Source organism: Diadema antillarum, unplaced genomic scaffold (assembly GCF_040938485.1).
Source record: "Diadema antillarum isolate AM-2024a unplaced genomic scaffold, OU_Dant_1.0 seq00000807_RagTag, whole genome shotgun sequence".
Classification (NCBI taxonomy): domain Eukaryota; kingdom Metazoa; phylum Echinodermata; class Echinoidea; order Diadematoida; family Diadematidae; genus Diadema; species Diadema antillarum.
The window spans coordinates 411007-425968 of record NW_027271688.1 but is presented as its reverse complement, the minus strand read 5'-3'; the positions used below and the strand labels follow the sequence as shown (position 1 = coordinate 425968).

Sequence of the window (14962 nt, the reverse complement as noted above, 5' to 3'; positions counted from 1 at the left end):
GTCCCTAGCCTGTCCCTGACTGTTCTTGTTGCCTGTAGTCCTTAAAGTGATTGCTTTCCTTGCCTGTTTGTCATTTTGTCTCTGATGAAGATTTTGCTAGGATCGAAAGCTCAGGCCACTTTTGACTCCATTTTACTCCATTGGCTCGCCACTATTGGATAAGATGTCTTCAGCAGCTTTTTTTTTTTTTTTTTTTTTTTTGCTACAACTTGCTATATCTGTCACCTTGCAAAATTTGCAATATATTTTCATAAACATACATGTTTTTATAAAATATATTGCATGTAAAGTACTTGCCAAATTTAAATCTTGTCTCTTTGTGAACCACACTCTTCCTGTCTATGTATATATGTATACTATGCCAATTTCTTCCTGTTTTTATCACTTCATTTGCTTGTCTTTCCTTCTCCTTTCTCTCTCTCCATGCTTATTTTTCTTTCTTGATCTTTCACTTCATCTTTTCAGGGTCAACAACAATACCTCACAATTTATTAACACCACCACAAATGTTATACAAAAATGTCAGCAGCACAATTTTACATGAGTTTTTTGTTAGTTCAATAATTTAATACATATACAATTATGTAGACTGCTTCAGACAAAAGCACAGTTACATTCACACTTTGTATACTGTAGGTACATATGACATGTAATGCATAGCTGGCAGGCAGTAAATGTTTGAGAATATCATGCTTAGAAATAGAGAAAAAAAAATACCCTGTAAAAACAATGAGTGAATTATACATGATATTGACTCTCAGATCTCGATTGTCACTTAAACTTTGGCTTACTGTGCAACTTCGTATGTCTTGACCGCTGAAATGGCACAATTCTAACTTAAACCTTAAAAAAACAAACAGTGTCACACACAATGGTTTTACATCAAGAAAATGACCCTATTCAAGATATCTAATACATACTGTATCTTAAGCGAGTTTTTGCTAAATTCTGGTACAGTGTACATGTATGTGTATGTCATTTTGGAATACAAACTGCAGTGAAACAGTTTAGCGCAGACTCCATTACGAGTGCAATATTTAACAGTTGTGTTCACCATTCCATTTATGCAATGAAACAAGCAGAGAGGTATGCAACTATGCATTCAGGATCGCACATATTTTGGGGCTGAGGAGAATGTGGGAAGAGGGCTGAAGTGTATGTAATTTTGGAATACAAACTGCAGTGAAACAGTTTAGCGCAGACTCCATTACGTTTGCAATATTTAATGCTGTTGTGTTCACCATTCAATTAATGTAATGAAACAAGCAGAGAGGTATGCAACTATGCATTCAGGATCGCACATATTTTGGGGCTGAGGAGAATGTGGGAAGAGGGCTGAAGGCAAGAATGCATTGATTGTACATGTACTTGCAACTATGTCCAGTACAAGCTCCACTACATTGAACATCCTTAAGTCAGAGACACAAGACATGAAAAGCTATCATGAAAATGAATACATACAGCAGTTATTAGATTTGAAAGTTTCTATCATCGAGCAATGTTACTTGCCTGACGATGTTGCAAATTGACGCAAGAGAGAAGACATCATATTGTTGCTCTGAGCTGTAACATGGTAACTACTATTTCATCGAGCATGATATTTAACAGCTGCCCAAAAACGTCCTTTCCAAGAAGCTATAACACATGAATATACAGTACATGTATTTACACAATATTGCACAATTCCCATTTAAAGGTAGGGGATACCTTTTACAGACCTCCCAAAATGCAGCAAAACATTAAACATGAACCTCAGGGGTCTTGCTTAGGCCACTGCTTAGAAATTTGGAAGTCAACAGTTATCTAAAATTTGAATAATGCACAAAACTCAACTACCGGTACTCAGTAGTTCTGTGTGTCAGCCACACTTAAGCCTTTTGTTGCATTCTTCTGTATTTGTGATCTATAAACACAAATCTAAAAGTACAAGAGCTGATGTAATAACATATAGAGTGTGTGGCAAGAATGTATATAGAAATGTTTGTAAGTGTTGATGAACTTTCTTCACAAAATATACATGATGGACACACATGCAGTACATGGGTCTGCAAAGGTAGCCTAGTAATGTACTGGAATTTACGGTGAGCCCCGAAAACAATTCAATTCAAAATCTAACGGTCAAAAAAATGTACTAAATGTTACCTTCCACTTTCAATACTTTATGGGAGTTTCTAAAATAATACTCTCTTCAACATACCACTGTATTTATACAACTCTTCATTTAAGGCGTGTAAATGGGATTTCCTACCTTTAACGCCATACACCCTAACCACTGATATCGAGTCTGGTAAGGGTCCCAGAACGTTAAACTCATGAAGAGGAACGCACAAACAAGGCATTGCAGTAAAAGTTCAAATCTTGCATTTCAAATCAAGAATTTGAAAACAGGCACATAAACTTAAAAGCTCAGGCATTAATGGACTTCTTAGAATCATGTGGACTGTTCAAATTTTTGTAAATCATCTACTGTGTGTGACATACTTTGGGCATCTCTAGTGTTGGTTGCTTAATCAAGCATAATGCAATCTGAGCATTTGCCATATGTTTTTCAGGTACCTCTAATGCTTTCTCCCTCTACCACTACTAAATATCAATTTAACACACTGACATGTGGCAACCTTCAATAGACCCAAGCCCAACTGTAGTTTCTTTGCCCACTCACAATGCACAGGGAGAGAGGTTGAACTTGTTGGCCTACAATAATGTGCGGGAGAAGTGTGTAGGTGCACTCATAAGGCATACAAGGATGTAACCGCTAGCATATGACCGTACGGCTTGATGTTTGCACAGACCTTGTGTTCCCATGGACTTTACACTTGGTGCAGTGTGCATGTGTGTGTATAGATCTACATGAATATATGACCAACAAATCAATATGCTGTGTCATCATACACACTGTAAATAGCTTTGCAAAAATGGTATCCTCTCCCCCAGAGATAAGACAGCAAATATGTTCAGCTTATACTGAAGGTCTGACAACATCTGTCTTTCCTTTAACATCATACACCATTTCCTGTGAATGAGCTACATATGAGTATTTGGAGACACCAATACACATCTACAGTGTACACGGAAAACCTTTTGCCTATATGATATGATATGCCCATATTATATAATATGCATATATGCAGTCAGCGGAAACAGATGAGATTACACACATCTAACAGCAGCATGCTCACGTCCTTATTATAACCAGATGCAATAGTTTCACTTTTGCTATTATCATATTGATATATGACTGCAAATACATCCAAAGTCTTGCACATGATGAACTATCAATAACTTGTTATCTGCGAGAACTTTAATAATGAATTCTAATATCGGTTGCAATATTTCAAATTTAGTCGTTCTTCATTACATTCAGCTGTTTGTGATTTTTAAGTTAGGACTGCAGTACCAGAAACGCCACAAAGTACCTGTAGACCAGAGCTTCACTCTTTAGTACTCTCTGCTTACATTCATCAGTAACCAAGTACAAGAAACTTCACTTGAGGGTCTCTGCAACATCCCCCATGCTGCACGACACCAACGCCTCCTTCAGGGTTGCCACGGTGACAACTGCATCAGTCTTTTCCCCCCAAGTCTTCAGGAGTTCAAAGAGCAGCTGTGTTATGATTTGCAAAGCAAGAAGAAAATTGGTCAAATATTTATGCTATTATTATCAATATATATTTTGAATATCAATAATTATTAATTAAGTTTTTCTTTTTAAGTAACTGTATATTTTTATCCAGTATTAATACACTGATATTTGATTTTAATGGACTGGGCAGATAGTAAAAAAGAAGGTACTGATTTATTGCTTTAAGATAGGAAGTGCAGCCATCATACGCCTAGTGTATGTTTCACCTATTTTCTTTAGAGGTCTGACTTCTCTTCACAAAATTTCTACCATGCAAGAGCAAGAGAGTACAAAGATCAGACCAACTGGGACATATGTTAGAGAAGAATTGGTCCTGCAATAGGTACATCAAAAGAGAAAATTTTGAGTTAGAAATTCATCATCACAGTGTCTTGTATCAAGGCTATGTCCATTGTTTTGGGGTTGTGGGGCAAAGTGCTGATATACCTCATCATCTTTTCGATCTCCAAGGCTGTCCCCAACTTCCTTGATCTCCTCCTCAGTGAAACCAAGCTTATTGACCAGGAGCAACCAGTCACGGGTCTTGGTCTGGGCTGCCACTTGGCGCAAAGTCTGGGTGGACGGCCGGTTTGGGTCAGAACTCTCCTGAGGCTCCTGCAGAGAAGTACATGTATTAAAGATTACAGAATTTAATACTCATCATCATACAGGACAGTCATTCCTACATGTGAGACCAGTCTGCCAAGATGGTCTTCTATGCCTGACATTCATCTTACTTTACTGAGCGAAAAAAAAAATAACTGTGTTAAAGGAATAACACTTATAGTAAAGTTACACTTTCACAGGTACTGAAAAGAGAAATGCTATCCCACTTTGTAATTTGAATTGTTGATAGTCTTGTAGTTATGTAGTTGTGCTTCACAATGATGCCATTGCATTATGCCAAGGTTATAGACCTCTGTGGCAAAAGGGGGTCTAAAACAGAAATCACAGTATTGCCTCATGAAAAGTAGTTTACGGCATATACCTTTTTTTGGCAAGTTGATTCATAATATTGCCCACGCATTATTCATCTTTGAAGAGAGAAAACCCATCAACTGTTGTCACGTGTACTATGGAAATGAGTTACCCCCCAAAGAGTGAAATGGTGAAACAGAAAATCACTGCTTAGAATAGCTTTTGTTTTCCCCAGGTGAATGAACTTTATAACTGTCAGAGAGATGGCATGAATAATGAGTGACAGCCTGAGACTACATGTTAGTTTCTACACTCGAAAATGCTGTGTTGGTAAGAATGCCCATGAATGCATGAGACATGTCTAATATTAGATGATCCACTGGTTCATGTGTGCAAACTCACATGACCTCCCCCAGCCTGGGAAGATGGAAGGACGTCAAACTTCATGATCTGTTCTACCACATCTGCTGGCATCTTCTGAACCCACGAGACGAAGTCCTTCTCGTCAATTGACCCTCGACCCTTGACGTCTACCTCCTCGAGGAAGACTTGCGCCGTTCTTTTAATGACTGCCTGCGTTGGGGAACAATCATCACAGAATGGTGATATATCTGATGAAATCTCCTTTGTTCCTTCTCAGCATGGTTGATTAAAATTATTGTCTTGACAATACGGTACAATTGTGCGGGTACAGCTCCAAATTCATACTTTATGTGCAATGCCAAAGACATTCTTCAAGACCACTGGAAATGGCTTTATGCAGACTGTTATATATCAAGACTGTACCTGCAACTGTGACATTCCTCAAGGTGAAACCTTGCACAGATCAACAAAACATGCATTCTTCGTGACAATGTACTTTGACAATGTTACAAGGACTGATGGCTCAGCAACTATAGAGACAGGTCTTGAAAAAAAAAGAAAACAAGTATAATTCAATTTTGAGAAGGGACAGTCACATTTTTGTTGTAAATACATAATTCCATATCAATAGTCTCTGTGCAATAATTTTTTTTCCCCTGTACATGGCCTGAAAATCTAATGTGACAGAGCCAAAGTAATTTTGCCTAAACTTGCATTTTCATAATATATATTCACTCTCACCAAAGACACTGTAATTTCATGTCACTGCAGATGAAGTATGGCATTCTCTCTGATTTGCTAGCCAGTCAGATGTGCTCTGAAGTGATGGAAGAACTCCTCACTCTTTTAGTTTTACAAATAACACTCCTCACAATCTGTTCAAAGAGGCAATCACCAAGGAACCTAAATCTCTCAAGAACAGGCTTATCAAATTAGGAGATTGTTGCAAAAAAAAAAGTGCCACTTGATAGTGACGTAGAGCAACTTTAAGAATCCTTTGAAAACACTGCATGACCCTCACCTCACTGGTATCTGAGTATATTTCTCGGAGTATTTCTACCAGGATAGCTTCAGTCAAAGGGTAGCCATTGTTCAACACTCGAAATGCACCTACACGAACAATGACAGTTAAAATTGTTGCAGGAATTATACATTTCATTTCAAATACATATAACTGGTGTACACGAAATGCACAAACTGATACTACCTGTATTTTTACAATACAGCACACAATACTAAACAGAATATGCCTGAATTCAGCAAAAAAAGGACTATGAACTATGGTCCCTTTGAGCAGGCTATGTACCTGGTAACTTAAATTGTTACTGACAACAAGCAAAAGATGACACTAAATCTTTATTTTCTATTCAAAGGTCCACTGTCAATGCACTTTCCTATTCATCAGCATGTTTTCATAAGGCATGGCATCAACTCAAGACATCCATTTTTATGACATGAACTTTAAAAGAACACTAAACTCTGCAAGCACAAATGTGTCATTCACAAAGCTATTTTCATTCAAAAAAATACCATGGAAAATGTATATATTGTGGTCCTTCTGAAGTCTAACTACCAACAATCAGTACCACTACCTTACCAGTTTTTCACCTTTAAGATATATGTTTCTACTCATGGGGAGTTCTGCAAACAATCAAAACATTTTGCACCATCAAAAGATAATGCAGTTTCAAGTAACTTGTACAGTATACTCCCGATATGATATAACGAACACGGTTATAAAGAAATTCTGGTTACAACGAAGTAAAAAATTCAGGCCACAACATTATCGACTCTACGCATTTTTATTGTTTATTTGTTTGGTTATAACGAAATTTCCACATAGCGAAAGAAAACTGCCGATCTCTATGACTTTGTTATAACGGGAGTCCACTGTACTTCCATTGAATAGTATATCAAAGTCAGTAGAGTATGCAATATCTTGCTGTTTTCAAATCTATCTCCTGTGTGGCTTATTTAGTATCTCCATTTCTGCTCAAGTCGTGGCTTTATGGGCAATACAAGTACAAATGACAGCAGTTTGGTTATTGGTAGGAAACATGAAATGTGGTTGACTTTACCTCGTATTCTAGTTTCAGTAGTGCCATCACTGAACCACTTTGTGGCATTGCAGTAGGTTTGAAATGTGACGCCTCCATTCTTGGTAGTAGGAAACTGCTTCAGTATCTGCAATAGTCATGGTCCAGCAGAGCAAGTTATATCATTTCAAAGAAGATGACACAGTTTCAATATATTGCATGTTTGTTTGGGTCTTCTTTTATAGGTAACACACTCAATGTCAGTTTTCAATAGTGTATACTATATGTATGTCTATGACTGCAGTAAAGCTGAGGTGAAACATTATATATCCCTCAAAGACTTTATATCTTCACATCACAGCCTTATTATAAGTTTAATGATAACACTTTATCACTTAATTTTGTGCACTGGAGCTCTTCTGATATTTTTAGCTGCATGCATAAGATGAACTTCTTCCCAGTCAATCACAGCCACTGTATGGCCAATGACTGTGCACACTGAAATAATTAATTGATTTGTTCTCAACCTCTTCATCTTACAAAAGGATTCTCCTCCTCAAGTGGCACTTGATACTGAAGAGCATTTAAACCTGCACTTGATACCAAAGAGCATACCTAATCATTAGTCTAGCTGTCTCTGAAGCTTGAAACACTATGATATTAGCTTGTGTGTGTGTGTGTCTGTGCGTGTGTGTATGTGATGGACAGAGAGACTTTGGACACATTCATTGGTACTATGACACTTACAAAATAAACTACTTGAGTGATGTACATTTGACATGGTGCATACCTTTTCCAGAAACAGGCTACTGCTGTCAGCATTTCTGACATTCACAATGACATTCTGAGGAAGTTGTCCGCTCTCGTCACCTCCAAGATCTTTGAATGCCTCCCAGAGCTTCCGTACCTGTGTCTCTGGCACTGTTTTGAGGTAGAATTAAGACACAAGTTAAGAATGTTAAACTTATAAATAGAAAAAGACACTAATTAACAAAGCTTGTAGTGCTGGACTTAAAAAAACTGTACAGTACTGGTTGAGGTGGGGATTCATGTTTTGAACATTCCTAAGTGAGATAATGAGAAACCTCTTATGAAATATGAAAGAGCATGTAATTTTAAGAAGGATTCAACATTTATTTGATGAAAATTGGTTTTCAAATGGCTGAGATATCCAAAGAAGTGATAATAATAAAAGGCGACAGGCCACGCCTTTTATTAGGATCTCTTTGTTTCACCTTGTTTTTTGATATCTCAGCCATTTCAAAACCGATTTTCATCAAATAAACTTTTGATACCCCTTAGAATTGCATGCTCTTTGACATCTCATACAATGGTTTCTGAATATCTCACAAAACGGTAAAAGCTAAATCCTCACCTCAACCAGAGCTCTACACACCCTTTAAAATGACTTCCTAGTCTAGTTCTATCATAAGACAAAGAAATATTCTAAAGTTTTTAGCACAATTTTTATTGGTTTATCAATCCTATGTCAGTGATGAACCCAACAAATGCAGATTTAAATCTTCACTCATGCACCCCCCATTTTTTCTTTTTATTTCTTTTGTTTTGACCACAAATAAAGGGGGGGGGGGCGGAGGCATGCGCTGTGCGCCCCCCTCTGGATCCGCCAACTTCAAATGGCATTCTAACAAATTCATTCAAGCACCTGGTTGAATGCTGTCCTTAATAAAAGTGTGTCAGTTCTAAAATACATAGTTACCGGTACTGTATTTGCCATTTCCAATATTATTTCTTGGACATGTCATCACCTTGGCTTTAGTGACGATTAGCTACCTGGTATATTCTTGAATGAATTGCATTAGTGTACAACACCACCATACAAAAAGTACTATCCTGGTACATGTACAGCATGATAAACATGCATGTACATAGACCTAAACAGGTTAAAAATAGACACAAATTCTTTTAAATGAGTGCCCTGAACTTCCCTTTTTCAGAGGCTATAAAGTATTCGTTTTTCTAATTTCATAAATGCAAACAAAGGGAAACTAACCAGAAATCGATATAACTTATGAGTGGAAAATTGAGCAAAGAAAATGGGATTCCATCCCGATGAAATCCCATTTTTTTTATTTTGCTCGATTTTTACTTATAAATTTTTATTTCAAATGAATAAAAGAACTGACATGACAAAGGAAGGTTTTACAAATACAATTTGAAACTTGCATATATATATTAAACAATAGGGCATTATCGTGAATAATAGTCCACCACTCCATTCACCGCCATTCATTTTGTCATAGCCGGGGACTGCTTTCAACCTCCATAGACTTTGCACATAGTGAAGACGCACACGCAGAACAAGAGCTAAGAGGGGACCGATATCACGATTTGGCCAACAATTATAGGCACCCTTTGCGTAAAAATCATGTACACAAGATAATAAAATCAATAAAAATACATGAAGTAGCACTTGTATTCAAACAGCTTGCTGGAATGGCTTTGGAAAGTTATAAGCTACCCCTGGGCCCTGGCCATGTCATGTGGTAGAGATTCATGGCATGCATAGCTCATCATATTTTATCACATGTACATTGTACAGCAAGCTGCCCATAATTCCACCATAATACATGTACCAATGATGTACCATCATTGTAGAAAAACCTTAACCCCAGGGCACTCCTTATACCGTCCGTACTGTGGGAGTGTAGCGTTGGGGCAGGTCGCAGTTAGAAAAACCTACGCTTTTGCACTGTGAGTGGTCAAATTTTAGAATGGGAGATCGAACCATGGTGTTTGTGTGTGTTTAGGGCACAACAATACCTAACTGCGACCAGCAGCCCCAACGTACACCTCTGTGCAGTTTTCTTCTCTTTTAATAATTTATACATGTATCTCCAAAAGGCTATCTATAGCTATGCAGCTCACCATGATAAACTGCATGAGCTGCAGCATAGCCTTGAAGTTTTGGAGATTAAAAAAGAAGAAAAAGAAGTGACAAGTAACCGAGTGTGAGATTATAGCCTACTAGGGATCTAGGATAGGTTACTCATAGTCATAGGTCCCGGAGCGCTGTAACCAGGGACGTGGCACCTCCCTGCTGCTGTAACCCCAACACATCCGTGTTGAGGTAGCCAGTGCGGTTAGGTCATGCCACAGTAACCCCGTGGCGCTCCGGAGCACAGTTATACCAGGGAAGTAGAATTCCACCTCCCTGGTTCACTGTGGGACCCCCGGGCCCCAACGCTTCGAGTTCGGGCTGATGATCGCCACAGGAGACAACAACTGCAACCACTCGACTCTCATCTCACAATCATGAACATGATGAAAATGTACACTGAAGAATGACACGTAAACTTACTTCTACACGCTTCTGCGTGTTTGGATATCCAGTCATCGCTGGTTGGCTGTGCAATTTCCCCGACAATAGAACCATCATCGCCTTGGAAATTCGAAGCTACGACTCCCATCCTCAAAATTAGAACAAGCTTAAATGTCGACTCTCGAGCAAGAGGTAAAGTTTACGGGTACTTCAGTTTCAGTATTTCAGTGTCAGGTACAGGTGCCTCTTTGAAGTAATGAGCACAAGACGCCTTACGGCCATCAGCATACTATCAGTATTACAAGTGTATTACTACTGGATCTTTTGCATAGTGCACCGTGTGCAGTGAGAAGCAAACAGCTATTTAGGAGCTACTGTGCTGTACATGTGTGTACGTGTGGACGCGGGAACGAAACACTCGAAATTGTTTGTAAACACACACATTAGTAACTGGGAAAGCGGGCGAGGCACGTGACGAGCATACTCAGTAATGATAGTCTAATATTCAGTCACGATGCGATCCACAAACCATATCAGCCAAAGGCCATATAATCTTTTATGAATTCAAGGAAAGTTTTATGAAAAATTGAAATTTGGATATTTATCTATCACAAAAATAACAGAAACTTTTGTATAATTTACCGTATTTAGTGATGGTTTATTGAAAAAAACCATCAAATTGGGCCTGTTCGGAAAGAATAAAAATTGAAAGTCACGAGATAGAATTTGTGTCACCTGATAGTTTATGGTTCGCTCGCTGCGCAAGGTGCCCCGCCCTTTCTGAAGGGCGCCAACATCCAGCATAAGGATCTGTAGCTTGTTTATTCCGAAAATGTAGGACAAGCACTGCCCGGAAGACAAATTTACCTAAGTTTTGCTGTCTAATTCATATATGAATGCAGTGGCGGATCCAGAGGGGGCGCACCGGGCGCGTCCCCTTCTTTATTTGTTTTTAAAACAAAAGAAATAAAAAGAACAAAAATGAGATGAAATTCAGCTCTATGGATGAAACCCAGAAGTAGCACCAGAAATATTGTTTGCGCCCCCCCCCCCTTTACGGAATTCCTGGATCCGCCCCTGATATGAATGGTGATAAAACTTGCATGAGAGGCATATTTTATTTTCGTGTGCAGGGAGAGAAGTTACTTAAACCTAACTGTGGAGTTAGTAATATTCATCGGTAAGTAAGGGCCTCCAACAGAATTATGCGCAAAGCAAACAAAGAGATCCACAAACAAAATATCGAGAGCACATGACATAAAATTTCATTCGTGTAGTTAGTCATAGGCCTACAATATTTGACCCATTTTGGGAAATCCCAGACTGGTGTGTTTACCTCACCTCAACCATTGGGCCCGTGTACGATGGCATTTCGTGGGATCGGTGAATGCAAAAATATTAGAAGAAATCAGTGAATTTAGAGGAAGCTCGGACAATCCGTTTGAAACAGGACTACTAGTATTTTGAAACTAATGAAAGTTGTTTTTATTCCGAGATAAATACAAACACAAAAGCTTCAACAGTCTGTAGGTCTACAAAATATGTGACATAAGTGGACAAGATAAAGAAAATATGAGAATTCCACATAATAGTAATCATCTTTAAATTTTCTACAATGATAAAAGAACACTTGACGTACCCGAGCCCTCCTTCACAAGTTAACATAAATAAAAACAAGATGTAGCATAATTATCGGACTTCAATTAAGGGGAGCATGTATTCCCTACTGCTATCCTTTAACTGATTTTTTTTTAATGTTCTTTTTTTAATCAGGTCTAGCTCTTTTGTGCAATGCACGTACTGCAGCATTAACAAACTTCTTAATTCTTGACACTTAATTCAAATTACAACCATATTGTGGCGGGCTTTGGGCTGGTTTTTTTAAAGTCGTTGTTTTTGTTGTGTGTATCGCCCTTCTGAGTTGTTTGTTTGTTTGATCTTCGTCGAGGGCGCACTGTCGCCACTACCACAGAATATAATATGACCGAGAGTTATTAGTGTAGATGTTGTGTGTTTTCCAGAAAGATTGATCAACTCCGTGGGCGAGATGTTACGCCCAAATGTCCGAGCGGTAAAAACATATACAGAGTTAATCGACCTTTCGGAAACTAATAGTCTCGGTGGGGATGAGTTCTTAGGTCAAAGTATATGACCGAGGAGGGAAGATGGAATATTAAAGGAGAGGAATATATGTGTAGTGTGTGTGTGTGTGTGTGTGTGTGTGTGTGTGTGTGTGTGTAGTGTTTGTATGTAGTAGATGTGTAGTAGTAGTAGATGTGTATGGGTTGTGTGGTGTGTGAAAATAGAAACTAAGTCAAGTGAGTCGTACACAGAAACAAAGAAAGACACAAGGTTGTGGTACTCAGATTTCAAGTTCAACAAAAACAAAAATCAAAGTTTAATCTTTCATTTACAACATTTCAAAATCGCCACTGTTACATACTCATTTATTAATGCATGCCTAAGCCAATTCGTAAATTCTAATACCGAACCATGCATACACTTCGTTTGATTGTACGTGTGAATAAGTTCTTCTATTTCCCCTTAGTTTCTGACTCGCCAGAATCCCTAACATGACATCTCATGAAACTAATACAAAGCATGTCTCTAAACTCTAATAGAATTTGAATTTACCAAAAGATTCCAAAACATAAGCTGAAATTTTACATGGGGACATAAGGGGGGGGGGGGGGTGTAGTTGAGATGTAGAGGAGTGAGCAGATGCTCGATACCTGGAGTAGAACTCCAAGAGTCTCCTCTACATAAGGGGAGGGGGGAGAGAGAAAGAAAGTAGTGTGTTGAGGAGTGAGCAGAGAGTAGCTCGTTACCTGGAGCAGGACTCCGGGAGTCTCCTCACGATCTTAAAATTTCTCTTGCTTATATACTCTTAATGCGGACGTCGCAGGAAACACTACGCGGAGGTAGCTACGGTATGCGCTAAGCGCTGAACTTGTACACTCCGTAGATTTTGTGCTAGTTTGACTTCACAAATATCTTATTATCTTGACAAATATCACTTTCCATAATAAAAAATCTGCATCTTTATAAATTGTGAGTTATTTATCAAATGACCAGATACATAAGATAAACCACATTTCTCTAATATTGACCAGAATCGACAAAATAGCAGCAATTTTTACACACGAGGGATCCAAATCACACGCTGACGTGGCTACGTCATAACAGCGATGCGAAGCCAAAGCTCGCATTCAAACTTGCATCAATTTGCGAGTTAGCTTCCGAAGAATAATAAAATTCATTTCTATCACCAAAAGCTAATTCATATATCAGTAATTACAACTTATTTTTCTCAGATATGGTGAATTTAGGGAATTTTGGATATGAATTAAAATAAATGGCCAAAGTATCGATGATAACGAACGAGGGAAGGTCTACAACCCTGAATGAACACTACGCGGTACGCGCATCTATCGGCAATGTTTTGGATCCTTCGTAAGAACTTAACATCGTCTTCAAAACTCCATATTCCTTCATATTTCTGACAACATGGGGTAAGTTACCACTCAAATATTCGCTACACATACTAAATCCTTCAATTATTAAAATATTCCTGGCCGTCAGTTCATAACAAAACGGGATTCCCTGCATTCTTCAATGCCTTATAGAATGTATGAAGTTGCTAAATGCAATGTGCATTGACCGTTTCTATACTTATAACACGTATCCAAGCAAAACAATTCAGCTAAGGATAGGTCATTAATGCCGTATCTTCGATATTGGAATACCGACCAATGACTAAATTTCAGATTTCTATTCTCAGATCAGTTTTGCTATGAGTTATATGCTTGTCGTGACTAACGCAACTGTAGTGACTTCTATGACAATTCATAGCCAAAGCATAAACTTCTAGCGACTTTATAATTCATCTTACATTTTGAAGCAGTGAGAGCAGAGAAGAGGTGGAGAGTGAAGAAAAGAAAGTAGACATAGCAACAGGCGGAAGGATATAGAGTGAGAGAATAGGTGAAAAGATAGAATAAGGCACTGCTTCGTAACTGATGAAAGAAATGTAAGAAAAGACATTTTTATACGAGAAAGTTACTAACAGAGGACCGTAACGAGGTTGGCTCGTTACACAGCCCTCCTCCCTCTGAAATGCGTCCTCGCATTTATAAGTTTTAAAATTAATCTGAACTTTACATAGGCCAATATCATACTTATAAAGTATTTCTTCGAGGAGACAATTTGTGGAAGTGTAGAATCTAGGACACTTCATTTATTTCCAAAATATAAAATACAATCATAACAATATCATCAAAGTCCCAACTTTGATCTGTAAAACATAAGCATTTGATAAACATTAGCCTTTGCTTCCTGAATATGTGAATGTGGGTCCTATATACCCATCCAAAAACAAACTCCTCTGAGTCACATTAAACACCAAAAACTACGCACACTCCAAAACAGTCAATTCATACCAAATATCCGTAATCCATAAACTTCAAGTGAAAATGTGCGTCAAGATACTTACTTCAGGAAGCAACGGCTAATACTTACCAAATTAGCCATTCTATTCACCACATTCCGGTGATTATTTTGAGAACAAGTTTTGGTTTCCTCGAAGAAATGTTTAATAATCTTAGACATTTAAAACACCAAATACTAATTTCAGTGGCGTTACAAATGATTCACATGCACTGAAGGATAGAAGAAAACAGAGACAGAAAGAAGAGAAGAAAGAGAGAAAGGGAAGAAGGAGGAAGAAAGATACGGTAGAAA

The 14962-nt window shown here is 38.2% G+C and overlaps 1 protein-coding gene across 1 annotated transcript; it reads right to left on the bottom strand.

Moving 5' to 3' along the window:
• Positions 1 to 3484: 3484 nt before the first annotated feature.
• LOC139739582 (uncharacterized) lies at positions 3485 to 10378 on the bottom strand. Its single transcript, XM_071650186.1, has 7 exons — positions 10262 to 10378; positions 7730 to 7860; positions 6982 to 7087; positions 5925 to 6013; positions 4943 to 5113; positions 4070 to 4234; positions 3485 to 3604 (listed from the first exon to the last, which is right to left on the bottom strand). The coding sequence occupies exons 1-7, from the start codon at positions 10368 to 10370 to the stop codon at positions 3485 to 3487; spliced, it is 891 nt and encodes a 296-aa protein (XP_071506287.1). The 5' UTR covers positions 10371 to 10378.
• Between the last annotated feature and the right edge of the window lie 4584 nt (positions 10379 to 14962).